General features: G+C 45.2%; 1 protein-coding gene across 1 annotated transcript; it reads right to left on the bottom strand.

The window, feature by feature from the left end:
* Nucleotides 1–12561: 12561 nt before the first annotated feature.
* On the bottom strand, nucleotides 12562–19029 carry LOC311240919 (chromobox protein homolog 1-like). The gene is made up of 6 exons (XM_084329538.1): nucleotides 18950–19029; nucleotides 15952–15984; nucleotides 15171–15399; nucleotides 13992–14175; nucleotides 13302–13396; nucleotides 12562–12713 (listed from the first exon to the last, which is right to left on the bottom strand). Exons 1-6 carry the CDS (start codon nucleotides 18978–18980, stop codon nucleotides 12593–12595), a joined length of 693 nt encoding a protein of 230 aa, XP_084185664.1. The 5' UTR covers nucleotides 18981–19029; the 3' UTR covers nucleotides 12562–12592.
* Nucleotides 19030–19588: the final 559 nt, after the last annotated feature.

The following is a 19588-nucleotide window of genomic DNA, read 5'->3' as shown; positions in this document are numbered from 1 at the left end:
CGCGTGCATGTGCACGCGCGTGCGCGTGCGCATGCACAGTTTTTTTTGGCACAGATTTTTTTTTTTTTTTTTTTTTGAAATAGAGAAGCTGAAAAAGGTAGCAGCGTATGAAACTTTTGTATCACAAACAGTACTGTATTTGCAAATCTGGTATGTCATAAATGTATAGATGTAGCAGTACTGTCTATCTGTGTATGTCGTGTATGTCATATATGTTATGATGAATTGAAAATGGGGGACCCTGATGTAAACAAGACGAAAGTCTTTCTCTGGTCTGCATCCCCTTAACAATTGTATGTATTTAGCTGTACTGTACCCATTCTGCAATCTGTTAATAAAGTTTTCAATCAATCAATCAATCAATCAATCAATCAATCCCGCAGTGCAATACTCCAATTCAGCCATTGGGTGGGACGGTCATGTGACCCAAATCAGCCAATGGAAGCGAGGGTCCTTAAAGTGTGGGTCCTTAAAGTGTTGCGGTCCTGAGAGTGTTGGTGCTCTCGTCCTGCAGCTGGATACTATTGCCTCACAGCGCGGCCGTCAGCGCGCGGCCCAGAGAGCGCCGCTGGCTCTGCGGCTCTGCAGCTGCATGCTTCTCCGGGAGTCCGGTTGGATAATGCCATGTAAAAAGTCGCATGCCTGACATATCGGCATGTAACTCGAGAACCGAGGCACGGATTTTGGCGATCCAGATGGCATTCGAACGGCGACGAATAGCGCTTTATTCGGTAATTTATATGTTCTGCGAAAAATGCAGCTCCGAGCCTTCAGATGCTCGCAAAGGGCCGTGAAACTGAAACTGAAACTGAAAAACAGTGAAACCCCGGACATTTCGATGAATTAATAAACCCCCCCCCAGGACGCCCCGGGCAGGGCGTGAAAAGAGGACATGTCCGGGCAAAAGAGGACGTTTGGTCAGCCTACTCTACCTGTGCTTTTGTTATGTAAAAACGGTGGCCGCGGGCCGAGCCGGTACTTAGTTACAACGAATGGGAACAGCGGATTTTTGTGTGCGTGACTGCGCGTACACGCGGGAACATATCCGTGCGCGATTGCGCGTACTTCAGCCTCAGTGACCGAGGTAAAACGCCGTTATACCGCGTTATACCAGCACTGCACCACTGAATTGTGCCCCCACAGTTGAAAACATCATGCTAAAATGCCCTTTTGAGTGGCGAAAATGAGAGGATGTGCCCATTGGTGCCCTTCCAATGGTTAAACTTGACCATGTGCCCCCACCCCACGGTTGAAAAACGTCATGCTAAAGGGCCCTATTGAGTGGTGAAAACATAGCAATAAAATTAAATAACGTGTCTTAATGACTGCTGTTAGTGGATAAAATGTGATGCAGCTTACTAGGGCAGGCTTTCCCAAAATGGGTGCCATGATGAAGACAGTCTAGGGGTGTTGCAAAATAGTTAAACCCTGCTTATATTCTAAACACATTATATGGCTATTAGCAAATATTTTCTGAGTTTTTGCAAGGAACCGATGGGCTAATATCTAGCTAACATTTTGATGTTTCTCGATCTGCACTGTCCCTATTTCCCCCCCCCCCCCCCCCCCAATGTATCCTTTAGGTTAGGTTAGAGCAGCGATTCCCAAACTTTTTTGGCCGTGCACCCCCTGTCACCTCCCGACCTAGCTCGCGCACCCCCCAATGGGTTTCTGTTAGAAAAATTTGTTGCTGGTCTCCGTGCACAGATTAAATTTCTTATTTTATCTCTTCCCACAGTGACTATATGGATAGGGAATTTCTTTATTTAATTAAAATGTTCACGACAATACTCTGCCAGCATGTTTAATATCCATAATACTAAAGGTTTGACTAAGATTTTTTTTTTTACCACCATTAGCCTTTTCATGTCACGCACCACCTAGAGGGCGCTCGCGCACCACAAGGGATGCTCGCACCACAGTTTGGGAACCACTGGGTTAGAGTAAGCTAGTTTAACTGAGGCACAAAGTCCAAGCCAAGGAGAGAAAGAAATCGGAAGAATATTAAAAAGCAGCTGAAAAATGCTTCTCTTTGAAAAATTTTATCCAAAGCAACAATAGTAAGGGAGGAGATAAGGATACAGGTATGTATTTGTAAGTCCTCACTACTAGCTATGTGTACAAGCTTGTCTCACAGAGCCATAGTTTGGATTATGACTGAGAATCTGATGCTAACATGGTCAATAACGCTTATGTTGGACAGAAAAATGTGTCTTAAACATTTAAGTTGACTGACCATAGACCCTTTTTATTCCAATCAAGGCAAGAGGGCTAGTGGTACTGCTATATGACATATTATTTATTTTATAATACAATTATAACATTGTAGGCTACAGTACGAATATTATACAGTACAATTATATTACTATTATAAAACAAATATTATTTGCTCCACCTTAGATAAAGACAGCAGACAATGAAGATGGAGATATTCAAGAGGGAAATGGTTATATCAGGAAGAGAGATGGTGAAGAAGTGTAGGAAAGAGAAAATGCAATGATTCTATGGAGAGAAATGATGAAGAAGTTGAGGAAAGATAATGCAGATGATGCTATGGAGAGAAATGATGATGAAAATGGTCATGGAGATGCTAAAGAAAGCGAGGATGAAAATGATGATAGGGAGAGGAATTATTCAAACGACACAACAACAAATAACTTGCATACTCTCCTGTTGCCATTAAAATATCCCACTGATCCAGCCAGTATCCAGGTACAATATATTACGTTTAATGGAGAGAATGGGGAAGATAGAGAGGGGGGAGAGAGGGATAGATAGAGGAGAGGACAGGATGAGAGGAGAGGACATGAGGAGAGAAGGAGAGGACAGGATGAGAGAAGGGGAGTACAGGAGGAGAGAAGGGGAGTACAGGAGGAGAGAAGGGGAGGACAGGAGGAGAGAAAGAGAGGACAGGAGGAGAGAAGGGGAGTACAGGAGGAGAGAAGGGGAGGACAGGAGGAGAGAAAGAGAGGGCAGGAGGAGAGAAGGGGAGGACAGGAGGAGAGAAGGGGAGGACATGAGGACAGAAGGAGAGGACAGGAGGAGAGAAGGGGAGGACAGGAGGAGAGAAGGAGAGGACAGGAGGAGAGAAGGGGAGGACATGAGGAGAGAAGGGGAGTACAGGAGGAGAGGGCAGGAGAGAAGGGGGGGACATGAGGAGAGAAGGAGAGGACAGGAGGAGAGAAGGAGAGGACAGGAGGAGAGAAGGGGAGGACATGAGGAGAGAAGGAGAGGGCAGGAGGAGAGAAGGAGAGGACAGGAGGAGAGAAGGGGAGGACATGAGGAGAGGAGAGGGCAGGAGGAGAGAAGGGGAGGACATGAGGAGAGAAGGAGAGGACAGGAGGAGAGAAGGGGAGGACAGGAGGAGAGAAGGGGAGTACAGGAGGAGAGAAGGGGAGGACATGAGGAGAGAAGGAGAGGACAGGAGGAGAGAAGGGGAGGACATGAGGAGAGAAGGAGAGGACAGGAGGAGAGAAGGGGGGACAGAAGGAGAGAACACGAGGAGAGAAGGGGAGTACAGGAGGAGAGAAGGGGAGGACAGGAGGAGAGAAGGGGAGGACATGAGGAGAGAAGGAGAGGACATGAGGAGAGAAGGAGAGGACAGGAGGAGAGAAGGGGAGGACATGAGGAGAGAAGGAGAGGGCAGGAGGAGAGAAGGGGAGGACAGGAGGAGAGAAGGAGAGGACAGGAGGAGAGAAGGGGAGGACATGAGGACAGAAGGAGAGGACAGGAGGAGAGAACAGGAGGAGAGAAGGAGAGGGCAGGAGGAGAGAAGGGGAGGACAGGAGGAGAGAAGGGGAGGACAGGAGGAGAGAAGGGGAGGACAGGAGGAGAGAAGGGGAGGACATGAGGAGAGAAGGGGAGGACATGAGGAGAGAAGGGGAGGACAGGAGGAGAGAAGGGGAGGACATGAGGAGAGAAGGAGAGGACATGAGGAGAGAAGGAGAGGGCAGGAGGAGAGAAGGGGAGGACATGAGGAGAGAAGGAGAGGACAGGAGGAGAGAAGGGGAGGACAGGAGAGAAGGAGAGGGCAGGAGGAGAGAAGGGGAGGACATGAGGAGAGAAGGAGAGGACAGGAGGAGAGAAGGGGAGGACAGGAGGAGAGAAGGGGAGTACAGGAGGAGAGAAGGGGAGGACATGAGGAGAGAAGGAGAGGACAGGAGGAGAGAAGGGGAGGACATGAGGAGAGAAGGAGAGGACAGGAGGAGAGAAGGGGGGACAGGAGGAGAGAACACGAGGAGAGAAGGGGAGTACAGGAGGAGAGAAGGGGAGGACAGGAGGAGAGAAGGGGAGGACATGAGGAGAGAAGGAGAGGACATGAGGAGAGAAGGAGAGGACAGGAGGAGAGAAGGGGAGGACATGAGGAGAGAAGGAGAGGGCAGGAGGAGAGAAGGGGAGGACAGGAGGAGAGAAGGAGAGGACAGGAGGAGAGAAGGGGAGGACATGAGGACAGAAGGAGAGGACAGGAGGAGAGAACAGGAGGAGAGAAGGAGAGGGCAGGAGGAGAGAAGGGGAGGACAGGAGGAGAGAAGGGGAGGACAGGAGGAGAGAAGGGGAGGACAGGAGGAGAGAAGGGGAGGACATGAGGAGAGAAGGGGAGGACATGAGGAGAGAAGGGGAGGACAGGAGGAGAGAAGGGGAGGACATGAGGAGAGAAGGAGAGGACATGAGGAGAGAAGGAGAGGGCAGGAGGAGAGAAGGGGAGGACATGAGGAGAGAAGGAGAGGACAGGAGGAGAGAAGGGGAGGACAGGAGAGAAGGAGAGGGCAGGAGGAGAGAAGGGGAGGACATGAGGAGAGAAGGAGAGGACAGGAGGAGAGAAGGGGAGGACAGGAGGAGAGATGGGGAGGACATGAGGAGAGAAGGGGAGGACAGGAGGAGAGAAGGGGGGACAGGAGGAGAGAAGGGGAGGACATGAGAGAAGGGGGGACAGGAGGAGAGAACATGAGGAGAGAAGGGGAGGACAGGAGGAGAGAAGGGGGGACAGGAGGAGAGAAGGGGGGACAGGAGGAGAGAAGGGGGGACAGGAGGAGAGAAGGGGGGACAGGAGGAGAGAAGGGGGGACAGGAGGAGAGAAGGGGGGACAGGAGGAGAGAAGGGGAGGACAGGAGGAGAGATGGGGAGGACATGAGGAGAGAAGGGGAGGACAGGAGGAGAGAAGGGGGGACAGGAGGAGAGAAGGGGAGGACATGAGAGAAGGGGGGACAGGAGGAGAGAACATGAGGAGAGAAGGGGAGGACAGGAGGAGAGAAGGGGGGACAGGAGGAGAGAAGGGGAGGACAGGAGGAGAGAAGGGGAGGACAGGAGGAGAGAAGGGGGGACAGGAGGAGAGAAGGGGGGACAGGAGGAGAGAAGGGGGGACAGGAGGAGAGAAGGGGGGACAGGAGGAGAGAAGGGGAGTACAGGAGGAATGAAGGGGGGAGAGGAGGAGAGAAGGGGAGTACAGGAGGAAAGAAGGGGGGACAGGAGGAGAGAAGGGGAGTACAGGAGGAGAGAAGGGGAGGAGTTAGGAGAGAGAAAGGAAGAAGCGCAACGGCACTTGAAATAACTTTAACTGTTAAACTGTTTTATATCCTGTAAAATATATGTTGTAAATAGCTTTTAGAGAATAGGTTCACTATTTTTCAACCCAGACCATATTAAAATGCTGTTTCCCAAATATTTATATTCCTCACTGATATCTTTAGCATTGAGAAATGTACCACTGCAGCAATGGTTTAGGCCTTCAAACACCATGATAATCTACTTTTCAACCACCATGTTAAATCTCAGTTTCAAACACCATGATAAATCCACTTTTCAAACACCATGATAATTTACTTTTCAAACACCATGATAAATCTACTTGTTAATGTTAATCTTAATCAAGGATGAAAACTATTTCACCATACATGACGCATCATAGCTTTTTGCTCACTGATGGGGTCCCATGTTTTTCTTTTCGTCCCTGCCCTTCAAACAGCCTGAGTCCGCCGCAAGTTTAGTATGTGTATAGTTCAGAGCATATTGTACACCACTTTATACTGCACACTTGTGGTCAAGCCACAAAGGTTTGCGGAGACTTCAAGTAGCTTTTATAATGATGCCATGAGAATATTACTTAAAATACCCAGATGGTGAAGTGCAAGTGAAATGTTAGTGGCTGCACGTGTCAATACCTCCCAAGCTGTTTTAAGAAATCTCATGTATAAATGTATCCGTCGGCTAAATTACTCTGGAAATTAGATCATTCTGGCTTTAACGGACATTAGCATATAATGATGTGTATATTAAGTGATGTTATTTTTGCCTGTTGTGTAGTTTTATATAGGTTTTTTTTCATCTGGACCATGAATCCGTATTAAAGTTTGAATTGAATTGAAAAAGAATATTGGCTGATCTTGGTGCCAGGTGATGTCATCAGCTCGTCACCACCGACATCAGGGCCCCATTTAACTATTAGATGGCAGTCTCTCTATGGATGTATTTTTGGTGTTTAGTTTAGTTAGGAACCAAACATCTATTCCTATCTTCTTAGTGATGTCAGCAAGTGAATGAAAGAGCAGCTAAAAATGCCTCCAAACTGTGCCTATTGGATGAAAACCTATTTTTGATTAATGTTTGATAGTCACTTGCTGGTATATGTACTAACCGCACTAAATGAGAAAGTGTTGCAAGTTGGACCTCTTTTGGAGAATCATAAATTTTTTTGTGCTTAGATATCCCTTAGTTCTACAAAATTTTATAGAGCATATTCACTCATTTTCACGAGAAAAATGCAGAATGCCCCTACTAAAGACTGATTAGCTATTGCTTTACACAGGACATATATTTTTTTTTTATCCACTTTTTCTCCCATCCCAATTTCGTATCATCCAATTCAACCTCCCGTCTCGAACGCTGTTTCTTGCCTCCCACAAGCCGGCTGCAATGTGGACTAAGTCATACATAGCACGAGTCCCCTCCGATACTCGAGGTAACAGCAGTCGCATTTTTTCACCTGCGCGACACGATCTTTCAGCGTCAGGGGTCTGCACTTTGGAGGGGCGCCGCCCCCATCGCTTCCTGATTCTACTGCGCAGGCGCACCAACCGACCTGTAGGAGTCGCTGTCCACAACGCCCGATCCCCACCCATCAGTTTCCCACCCCTAATACTGCCAATGTGTATTAGTACGGACGACCAGCTAAACTGAAAGCAATGTGGAGCGCTGGGCTCGAACAGACGAACCCAGCGTCTCCAGTATTCGTGGTGAGCGCCTTGCCCACTGCACCACGTAGCAGTCATTACACAGGACGTCCATACTTAAGGCTGATTAGCTAGTTTCACAGAGGACCAGACAGAAGGAGAGGGCAGGAGGAGAGAAGGGGAGTACAGGAGGAGAGGGCAAGAGGAGAGAAGGGGAGGACAGGAGGACAGAAGGAGAGGGCAGGATGAGAGAAGGGGAGGACAGGAGGAGAGGGCAGGAGAGAAGGGGAGGACAGGAGTTGAGAAGGGGAGGACAGGAGGAGAGAAGGGGAGTACAGGAGGAGAGAGGGAGAGGGCAGGAGGAGAGAAGGGGAGTACAGGAGGAGAGAGGGAGAGGGCAGGAGGAGAGAAGGGGAGGACAGAAGGAGAGGGCAGGATGAGAGAAGGGGAGGACAGGAGGAGAGGGCAGGAGAGAAGGGGAGGACAGGAGTTGAGAAGGGGAGGACAGGAGGACGCCTGTACGTTAATGCCAAGCAAGCAGTGCAAAAATGCTTCCGCATTCGTCACCGCACGCTAGTGCGGTAAAGCGCCCTTCTTTTCAGACAAATGCTACCGTGCGTGCACCGGCGGCGGCGTGCTCGCTCAGGTGCGTGCGTGCGCCGGCGTGCTCGCGCGAGGTGCCCGCGCATGCGCATGAGATCCCGCCTTGGTTGGAGCTCAATATATATAAGTCACCGCCTCTTATTCACTATCTGGCACTAGCTCAATTGGCAAGGACACATGGCTGTGGATCCTATGGCTTGTTTGCTGGCGAGTTCGAATCCCATCAAAAATATTTTTTAACGTGATTTTTTTTTAACGTGTATTCTTTCGCCGGTTAAGGTTAGGCATTGTTTCGGAGTTGGTTAAGGTTAGAACGGTTAAGTTTAGGCGCTGTTAAGGAGCTGGTTAAGGTTAGAGTTTGTCAAAGAGAATGGCAATATAATTTCTATGGTTAAGGTTAGGCATTGTTTCGGAGTTGGTTAAGGTTAGAACGGTTAAGTTTAGGCGTTGTTAAGGAGCTGGTTAAGGTTAGAGTTTGTCAAAGAGAATGGCAATAGACAGCCTATTTCCGCGCGACCTGGGCGCTGGGCGGCGGAAAATGAAAGGCGCATTACTGCATGCCACTACGGTAAGTTTTTGCACTGCTTGCTTGGCATAAAGCTACACGCCAGGAGGACAGAAGGGGAGTACAGGAGGAGAGAGGGAGAGGGCAGGAGGAGAGAAGGAGAGTACAGGAGAGAAGGAGAGGACATGAGGAGAGAAGGGGAGGACAGGAGGAGAAAAGGGGAGGACATGAGGAGAGAAGGGGAGGACAGAAGGAGAGGACATGAGGAGAGAAGGAGAGGACAGGAGGAGAGAAGGGGAGGACAGGAGGAGAGATGGGGAGGACAGGAGGAGAGGACATGAGGACAGAAGGAGAGGACAGGAGGAGAGAAGGGGAGGACAGGAGGAGAGAAGGGGGGACAGGAGGAGAGAAGGGGGGACAGGAGAGAACATGAGAGAAGGGGAGGACAGAAGGAGAGGGCAGGAGGAGAGAAGGGGAGGACAGGAGGAGAGGGCAGGAGGAGAGAAGGGGAGGACAGGAGGAGAGGGCAGGAGAGAAGGGGAGGACAGGAGGAGAGAAGGGGAGGACAGGAGGAGAGAAGGGGAGTACAGGAGGAGAGAAGGGGAGTACAGGAGGAGAGAAGGAGAGGACATGAGGACAGAAGGAGAGGGCAGGAGGAGAGAAGGAGAGTACAGGAGAGAAGGAGAGGGCAGGAGAGAAGGAGAGGGCAGGAGGAGAGAAGGAGAGTACAGGAGAGAAGGAGAGTACAGGAGAGAAGGAGAGGGCAGGAGGAGAGAAGGGGAGGACAGGAGAGAAGGAGAGGGCAGGAGGAGAGAAGGGGAGGAGAGAAGGGGAGGACATGAGGAGAGAAGGAGAGGACAGGAGGAGAGATGGGGAGGACATGAGGACAGAAGGAGAGGGCAGGAGGAGAGAAGGGGAGGACAGGAGGAGAGAAGGGGGGACAGGAGGAAAGAAGGGGAGTACATGAGAGAAGGGGGGACAGGAGGAGAGAACATGAGAGAAGGGGAGGACAGAAGGAGAGGACAGGAGGAAAGAAGGGGGGACAGGAGGAGAGAAGGGGAGGACATGAGGAGAGAAGGGGAGTACAGGAGGAAAGAAGGGGGGACAGGAGGAGAGAAGGGGAGTACAGGAGGAAAGAAGGGGGGACAGGAGGAGAGAAGGGGAGTACAGGAGGAGTATAGGAGGAGTTAGGAGAGACTTGCCCACTGCACCACGTAGCAGTCATTACACAGGACGTCCATACTTAAGGCTGATTAGCTAGTTTCACAGAGGACCATCACCTTGAATTCTCTCATGCCCATCATATGTGCAATGCAGCCACATAAACGCCATACAACTTAAATACCAAAACCAAAAAAAATCTTTATTGTCCAAAATACATTAAACAATTAAAAGTATGCCATGAAAACGATTAAGACATGCAACAATACAACACAGGCTAATCTGCTAAATACAGAGAGGGAGCGAGACGGACAGAAAGAGACAAGAGGTTCAGAAACAGATTATAAAAGCTAACAAGCGGACCCAGGTACAACTACTACTAAAAGAAAATCAACTAGCAACTGACCGAGACCCGATTACAAATTAAGCTACTAAGTAATATATAATACAGAATTCGCAGCAGTATGCATGCGCAGGCTACGTCCCAACTCGTGAAACGTAGCAAAATGTGTAATACAGAAATAAGAGAGCTCGATGCAACAAACGACTATTCCACTGATTCAAAAAATTCTGCGTTAATAGTTTGACACATTGCAGTGTTTTCCACGCCACTGCGAACCATTGTAAATGTGTAATACAGAAAAATAAATGCCTTTTAAACATTGTAATCTTGTGAAGGTTGCCTGGGTCTGTAAGAAAAACTGATCCATCTTGGAACCTTAGTTGGATGAGATTATGTGTAACAGGTCACGTTAAAATAAGGAGAGCTAACTACTATTTGCAACATAATTTCAATCTCCAAATCGAGACTATGGAATTTACTTCTGTGGGGCAATACTGTGTAATAATTGAGGGTAGTAGTGTAGCTGAGGTACCAAGTACTACACCGTACTCCTGTATACAAACTTATCAGCCTTTGATTCATGTTGACATTGGGGGGTCAGAGTATAACCACCCTTTACAGGATAAGGACCTGACCAGTTAGGACATTAGCCGTGTCGCGCCGGATGTCGATGTCACGCTCTTGTCAAACTGTTGCTTAGTTACAAGAATGATGCCTCTCGTCAGCCATGTTTCTAGCATTTGATTAGGAAGGCATACCTGGGTATATCCTCCTATCAGCCTACAGACTCATTGTGGTGCCAATCTCTGTTCAGACCCTTGAAACTAACATGATAAACGATCATATCACGCTGATAAAACTGAAACGATATGCTGTGAAAATGTTTGTATGTTTAATGAACTAATTGTGCATTGATTGACAGTTTGACATAATCATTTTCAAACACAAATATGAACTTCATATAGTGTTAAGTTTTTCTAGAAGTAGGTTGGAGCAGATTAGATTTATCGCACAACAGACTAGAGCGAGAATGGACGCAGCCTTTCCTAGAGCACTACAAGGAAACTATAAAAGGAGGAAGGGTCATCTCGCGTAGTATATCCTTGGATAGCTTATAGTATATTTTGAATTTTAATATAGGCTTCAATAGAACTGGCAACAAAGTCTGGCACCAAGCAGAGCAACGCTGGTATTCTGATGTGATGACCCTGCCTTCTTTTATAGTTTCCTTGGAGTACTCTGGTACTACTTTGGTACCCCAAAAGATAGAATTTTGATGATGTTGTCTTGGGAACCAGCACTGTTTCATGTGCGGACAATGCACGAGATTCAGAACGCTGGAATGTTCATTCAAATGATGCCGTTGTCATGGAAACATCAACTTGCGACCCCAGTGTTTTACCTTTAAACATCAACTTGCGACCCTTAGACAAAAACGCTTCAGATGCACAATGCGGTTTCACTACCATGTAGTCAAGTCAGTTTGTAAGTTTGTACCATAGAGTCCAGAATGCCCACATTATGGTTTCTGTGTCAGAGTGTTGGGAAGGGGCCATTACCAGGCCTAGAAACATTTTATTTTCTACATTCACATTTGATGAGAAACAGCTGCTACTTAAGCCCGTTTGCCCTCACACTCTGAAGGGCACGAAAACAGTTTGTATACCATTTAATATCCACTTTTAACTGATATTGGTTTAAAAAAAATTTATTAAAAAAAAAAGTATTATAAGCTTGTCTGGCCTGTAGTAGTCCTTCCCACCCTTGTATCTTCTGTATCAGAACAGAAGACACCGAAAGAGAAGATGGTCTTCCATCGTCACCCATTTAGTTGTTAGACTACAACTTCAAAACCCTTCCTCACCCCCAGCCAGAGCCTAGAGACTTCCCCTCCAATGTTTCCTCCAATTAAAGATTCTAAAAACAACAATGGTGAAATACAGAATGTAATAAGAGGCCTCACATAGAATGCTTGTGTAGTTATTTCTTCCATCATGGCTGCCTGTAACCGTTGGTAACCACTTTTGAAAGAAAATGCCTAATGTGCGCGCGATGTCGTTCCATTATTTGTAACATATTTGACAAATGACAATCATTACAGATTTGTTGATATATTTCTCATATATCACAAAACAGGACATTATGCTGGACACTATCAGCTGATAAGAGTTGTACGGTTTCCTGCCGTCTTGTTGTACAAAACTTGTAAGTCGCTTTGGATAAAAGTGTCAGCTAAATGACTAAATGTAAAATAAAAAATTATGAACATTCCGTGAAAGGCCTCTATCGTGATATTTTAAATGAACATTTAGCAAGTTATGGCCGCAAACACAAAAATGCCTCGTCAGACGTTTGTCTATCAAGATGACCACCGCCGCCACTCTCCGTCAAGAGACCAGGAATGAATGACTTAGTTATTAACATGCACACAAACTCACCAAAACAGTGTTGTGGTAAAAAAAACTATTTCTCACCGGTACCGTGTTGTGAACCGATGTCTTTGAACCTGTACACCAGAAAACTACAACCCAAAAACAAACAAGGACTTTTGTGAAACACAGGAAGACAGATTCCAACTTAAAAACCTCATGACAAGGTCTGAAGGTTTCTGTGTTTAAACCAACAAGGCTAAAAAGATATAACCGACGGCCAAATCAGATTCCATCCACCGTCTCCTCCTTTTCTCTCCTCTCTCGACTCAACCCAAGGAAACATGGAAGGGAAGCAGCTTTCTGGAACCGGCCTCCCTCACCCCCCCCCCCCCCCCCCCCCCCCATCCACCCTCTAGTCTTTTTTCTCCTCATCCTTCTTCTCCTACTCCTCGGTGGGGTAGGAGTGCCAGGTGAGGCGTTCCTCATAGAAGGAGATGACAACCTGGGGACATTTGCCGTTGGCCTCCTTGGCCGGGACCAGGTCTGCCTCATCGGAGTTCTTCCTGCAAGGGAGGAGACAGGAGGAGGGGAGGAGAGGAGGGTGAGATGAGAGGGGAGAGGAGAGGCAGGAAGAGAGGAGGGTGTAACCTTGTTCCCAGGTGATTGAGAGTATGTGAAATTTCATAGATTTGCACATCCATGACCAACGTATCGTTACGTCTTTGCAGTGGAAAATCACAACAGGTTCTCCCTCTCTCCCTCCCCCAAATGATTTTAAACACTACTCTCTAAAAACGAACTGGATAGTTGATATATATATATATTTCACTTAATTAGCTGGGTGTGTGTGTAGAATAAATCCATTCCAAAGTATTTTACTGCTCCTGAAGCATTTTTTATTATTATTATTATTATTATTATTATTATTATTATTATTATTATAAATTATTATTATTATTATTATTATTATTATTATTATTATTATTATTATTATTATTATAGGAAAAACACAGATACCGTGATATATACCGTTAACGTCCAAATTAAAAAAATATACGGTGATATAAATGATAGGCCTATCATGACAAGTATAGCCATACAGGAATGTGTGTGTGTGTGTGTGTTATGCGTGTGCATGTAACACTCTTTACCATTTCATGAGGAACATTAGCTCTCCGCTGGAGTCTGTGGCTCCAATGATCATCTCTGGCACCAGACCTCGACCAAAACCTCTCGCCTTCTCAGCCTGAGAGAAAGAGGGAAAATTAATACAAATGTTCTAAAATATGTTTTATCGAAATGATCAAATCAATACCTATATAGCACCTGTGCTTGTTTTTTTTGGTACAGATTTACAGAATTTTTACCCCCCCCCCCCATCAGTAAAGAATCTGCTTAATAATACATTTACACTCTCATACACTCAACCTCATTTACTCACCCTCATTTACACTCTCAACCTCATTTTGGTTGCAATTTGAGACTTGATAGATAGAACGTTGCAACATGACTGCATTAGCTGTATCACAATTTATAGTTCCATATTGATCATGTGCTCCTGGTTGAATATGAATGGCTTGTAGTAGTTGAGAATAACAGAAGTAACATTAGTGAAGGTAGAAGGCATTGTGGTTTTCATAAGGGTGAATTACCTACAGTATGCCGCCTGGCGACTTTCACGTTTCATGGAGAATATTTCCTACCCTTTTCAACATCAATGGTAGTGTGAAAGTTAGGCTGAGATCTACCAAAACATACACTTTATACACATAAAGACGGGGACAATCTCTGGTAATGCTGATAATTACACTGGTATGGTCCTTTAAAAACGGTCCTCTCACCTCCTCTTTCTTCTTCTTGCCCGCTTTCTCCTCTCCTGCGTCTCCGGCACCCTCGGAGGCTTTCCTCTTTCCCTCCTTCTTCTTCTTCTGCTGCTCCTTCTCCTTCTCATTGTGTTTCACCATGTACTCAGCTATGATGTCGGGACAGTCCAGGTTGTCTTGTGGTTCCCACGTGTTGTCGTCGCTGGGGAGAGACGGGGAATAGAGAGGGAAATAAAATAGAGTTGACAATAAAATGGAGATGGAAATAGAATACAGAAGACAATAAAAAAAGAGATGGAAAATAAGAAATCTGTGATAATCTTTTTTCAAAGATTTCCCTAATTAGGACATGAGAGAAAAATGTATTCAAGAACGTGGCTGTTATACTCACTCTGAGAACCCCTTCTAATAAGAACTCTGCCATACTCTCCGAGAACCCTTTCTAATAAGAACCCCGTCATACTCACTCTGAGAACCCTTTCTAATAAGAACTCTGCCATACTCACTCTGAGAACCCTTTCTAATAAGAACTCTGCCATACTCTCCGAGAACCCTTTCTAATAAGAACCCTGTCATACTCACTCTGAGAACCCTGTCATACTCACTCCGAAAACCCTTTCTAATAAGAACCCTGCCATACTCACTCTGAGAACCCTTTCTAATAAGAACCCCGTCATACTCACTGTGAGAAGCCTTTCTAATAAGAACCCTATCATACTGGGCGGCTAGGTGGTGCAGTGGGCAAGGCGCTCACCACCAATGCAGGAGACGCTGGGTTCGAGCCCAGCTCTCCGCATTGCTATCAGCTTGGCTGGTCGTTCATACTAATACAATTGGCAGTATTAGGGGGTGGGAAGCTGATGGGTGGGGATCGGACGTTGTGGACAGCGACACCTACAGGTTGGTTGGTGCGCCTGCGCAGCAGAATCAGGAAGCGACGGGGGCGGCCACGCAGACCCCCCCGACGCTGAGAGATCGCGCTGTGCAGGTGAAAAAAAGCGATGGCTGCTTCCTCGAGTACCGGAGGGGACACGTGATTTAAGGCTTCGTCCACATTGCAGCAGGCTTGTCGGAGGCATGGCCTAACAGCGTTCGAGACAGGAGAGGGTAGAATTGGACGATACGAAATTGGGATGGGAGAAAAATAGAAAATGGGAGAAAAAGTAGACCAAAAAAAAAGAACCCCGTCATACTCACTGTGAGAAGCCTTTCCATTTGAGAAGGAACTGCACCTTGCTCTTCACCACGCGTCGGTCCATGACCTTCTCCACTACATACTCTTCCTCCTCCTCTTCCTCATCGCCTCCAGCCCCGGCGGCGGCGGCACTAGCAGGACCAGGAGCAGCAGCAGCTGGCTGCTCATCATCCTCTGGCTTAGTCCCCTTCTTTGGCGGAGTGGTCGCCTTGACCTCAGATTGGGGCTCCTCTGGTGGTGGGAGAGAGAAAGACAGAGAGAAACAGGTTGTGATTAATCATGAGAAATGCGTGATTACGAAACCTAGCCGCATTTCTCGGAGACGCTCTCTGATTGGCACTGACTGACGCTCTCTGATTGGCCACTGACGCGTTTGCCCAATCCGTGACGAGCTGTGTCTTTGCCCATTTCCACGTCAAACAGCCTGCACACTACCTGGCGTTCTATCGCCATGCTCTAAGACAAACTCTAACCTTAACCAACTTCGAAAGAGTGCCTAAGCTTAACCGGCGAAAGAACTTGCCGTCAGCCGTCACACTCTAAGACAAACTCTAACCTTAACCAACTTCGAAGAGTGCCTAAGCTTAACCAGTGTAGAAACAGGCGTCGGCCAATCAGAGAGCGTCTATGAGAAATGCGGCTAGGTTTCGTAATCACGCATGAGAAATGTATTCCATCAATCAAGAATGCATTGAAGAAGAAACTCTTGTCTGCTGCCTCTAGTGGCGAGGAGGGGAACTAAATTGAAAAGGAAGAGGTTGTGATAAACAAAAATAAACTTACCTTTATCTATACTGATCTCTGTGTTGGACGTCTCTAGTGTTGGGGAAAAGAAAGACACATGATAAACAAACTATAATTATTAACTGTTACGTTTTCCAAACAAAAACAGTAAGACAGTAATGTTTGAGCATTGTAATACCTTGTCTCCATTAGCCATGTTCCACCTGGCTGGGGCTAGCCATGGTCTAGTATGGTATAGTATGGTATGGTTGGGTTTGTGTCTCAATTGCGTTGCTTGTAAACTCTCCGGTTGCTAGGCAACCTTACAAAATTCACACCAGCAACTGTGGTACACAAGCTAAACCATGAGACAATAGTCCCAGCCAGCTTTGGCCAGGTTGTGAAGACTATGAAGATTCTCATTGTGTGCCAGACAAGCCATAGCTAGTGGAGACTAGGCATAAATCTGTTGCCTGGGTGCCCCTAGTGGCAGGGAGAGGAGAGAGTGAAAACGAAGGAAGAGGCCCTTAGCTGAAGTAATTAAAAGAAAAAAAAAAGAAAAAATTAAATGTGTTAGGTCTGTGGTAGGCGGAGCCTATCCGTGGACATTATGCATTCGGTAGCGTCTGTGTGTGGTAGGGCTGCACGATTAATAAATGTTTAATCAAAATCGTGATTTGGAATGATGCAATTATCAAATCGCAAAAAAATCGTTTTTCTTTTTTTAACCAGGAAGTCCCATTGAGATACAAGATCGGTTTGGGAGAGGGAGGTAAGAGGTTTTAGATTGTGTGTCGTGAAGTTTAGACTTCAGAGAGGGAGAGTAAAGTACAGAAAAAAGGTACCGTTGGGTACCGGTATCGATTCCCAGGTAAAAATAAACATTTTCAGGCTCGGTGTCCCGAAAAGACCCACCGCGTAGGCCAGATGCAAGCCGCATTTTACAATAAACCTCTGTGGGGCTGCTTATATATATTTTTTATTATAGTCGCAAATGTAATCGCAATATCTGTCAGAAAAATCGCAATTCGATTATTTCCCAAAATCGTGCAGCCCTAGTGTGTGGGTGTGAGGGTGTGTATTCAAACTAATTTACTCTCAATAACTGTCAAACTAAATTAGTGTGTGCAAAACTGTTTAGTGTTTTGGGATGTGTGTGAGGTTATGTGCAAAACAAATCACGATTGTTATTTGGTGAAATGCCCATTTAACCTGTTACACCCGTGGAATATTTTCGCCTAAAATATATACCTAGGTAAATGGAATATTGCTCCACTTCTACAAAGTCCATTTGCATATTCTTGGTATCTAGGGACATCTATGGACCTCAGGGAATGTATTCACAGTGTCAGAAATAGTGTGTCTATTACTAGGCTTGCTTAAATTGTGATGAAACAAAGGAGAATGTGAATTATGATTTTTCTTTGCATCTTTGACAGTGAATAACACCATGCTAATAATGACCAAACATTAAAAACTGCCACTGATCTCATTCAGTACCCTCTTGAGATCATGTGTATAAAAAAATAAAAATAAAAAAAATCGAAGGAAATTAATAAAGGGAAGATGATTAAACCGAAGGTTCTGTAGATACAGTACTGAATTCTCCCATCCGGACCAATGCAATTTGAAATAACCTTATTATAGCCAATTCGCACATTTATATATTATCTTTCAAATGCCTGAGTTCAATTTGGATTTAGTATCACCAGGCATGCATAAGAACAGATAATGAAATCTACTGTAATCTACTGTACTTTAATTTCCCCCACAGTGCAACCGTTTTGAAACTAATTTCAGATCTAATTGTTCCTACATGTTAACTAAAGGGAAGAGAAACTAACTGCGTTTTAAAATGTGTCAAAAACTTTACCTTTTGTGGCTTATTATCCCGAATAATAACAGTTGTTGAAAGAATTCATACAGAGCTCTGAACCTTGAACCCCATATAATCTTCCAGGAAGTGTAGTTCGGAAAAATTCCAACGCTGATCGACAGATATGCATGTCCTCTACAAAATGGCCGCAAAAAGATTACAATTCCCACGGTTCAAAATTTCCAAAATGGTCGCCCTCGCGACTAGACTTCACAAAATCTAAAAGTTAAATCTATCTAATGGCACTTTTAACCTATTGCTAAACTAACGTATTGATGATAATATACATTCTACATGCTTTTGTGAAGTGTTAGTGATGTTAATACTTGAATATGTTTGATATTAAAATCGAAACTTTTAAGCAATTTGGGATCCGGTCCCAAAATGGCATCTGGTCATAAATCAATATTTGTCAGTGTTTTTTTATATATATTATGTATATTTTTAGATTTATTTTTAGCATTTTTACAGGACCGACAGAGGAGGGAGAACGGGAGAAGATGTGTGGGAGGACATGCGATAAATCCGTCCGGGAGCGGGAGGCGAACCCGGGTCGACCGTCTAGGTCTGCATCGCAGTACGCCACTGGTAAGTTATACATTTCCAGAAAATGGTACTCAGCCTGATAAATTGGTATTTTAAGTTTTAATTTTGTTGTTATTCAGCGTTCCATTAATTTCCTCGTTGAGCTACCTGACAATTCCGTTGGTGACTCGCCCCACAAGGCACAAAATGGCTGGTACGGGTACCTATGAAATCCCCAAGATGCCCAGCTTTGATACTGAGCCCAAAACAACCTCTCAAAGACAGCTGTGTTGGCTGTATCACTGTTTCCTTGTTAGTGTTAAACATAATACCAAATAAATAATAAATAGTTTAGCATTTAGGAAGGAAGGAAACATGTTAGTTAGTTAGTTAGTTAGTTATGATAATTTCTTCATACAACAGATGCTGCCAATATAGTAGTAATATGTGTAGTAAGATGTAACACAGTAGCTATATGTAATATAGTAGTAAGATGTAATACAGTAGCAATATGTAATATAGTAGTAATATGTAATATAGTAGAAAATAAATATGTAATATAGTAGTAAGATGTAATACAGTAGCAATATGTAATATAGTAGAAATATGTAATACAATAGAAATATGTAATATAGTAGTAACATGTAGGAGCTCCACCTGTGACGGGGGGTTCTACAGCTGTGCTCATGCTGCTCTGTGATTGGTGGAACCCTCCTGTGCCCCTGGTAACGTCAGTGGAAACTAAATGAAAAACAAAGCAGGAGTTAGGTGAGGCAGAGGATTACAAGGAGAGGTCAACTCACATGGATCAGTATTCTAACAGCAGTAACATCATGTTTTAGGGGTGGGGGGGGGAATCGATACGTAGTAATATCGCGATACTTTGCGTGGCGATACTGTATCGATACAGGGACGACTAGTATCGATATTTAATTATTCATAAAAAATAAAAAATAAAGCAGTAGTCCACACACACATGTGCATTCAGTTAAGTTGGAATATGACTGTAATACAAACAGTTCAGTTTGTCAGGTACATGCAACACAGATTACAGTGTTTACATCCGTCTGCTTGAGAAAATACCATGCTCTGCAATAAAAATTATTGAAGTGAGATGAACAGACTGAACTTTATTTTATTAGATAAAACATGTTGACAGTTTTACTTTGCAGTTGAAAAAAGGTAATAAATTAAATTTGATCAAAAAAAATAACAAAAAAAAAATTCACAATACTCAGCATATCACGATATATTTCACATCTAATCTAAGCTATAAAAGAGTCGTTTTCCTCTTCC

Source organism: Notolepis coatsorum, assembly GCF_963971535.1.
Source record: "Notolepis coatsorum genome assembly, chromosome: 14".
Lineage (NCBI taxonomy): Eukaryota > Metazoa > Chordata > Actinopteri > Aulopiformes > Paralepididae > Notolepis > Notolepis coatsorum.
This window is presented reverse-complemented; position numbering and strand designations above follow the sequence as displayed.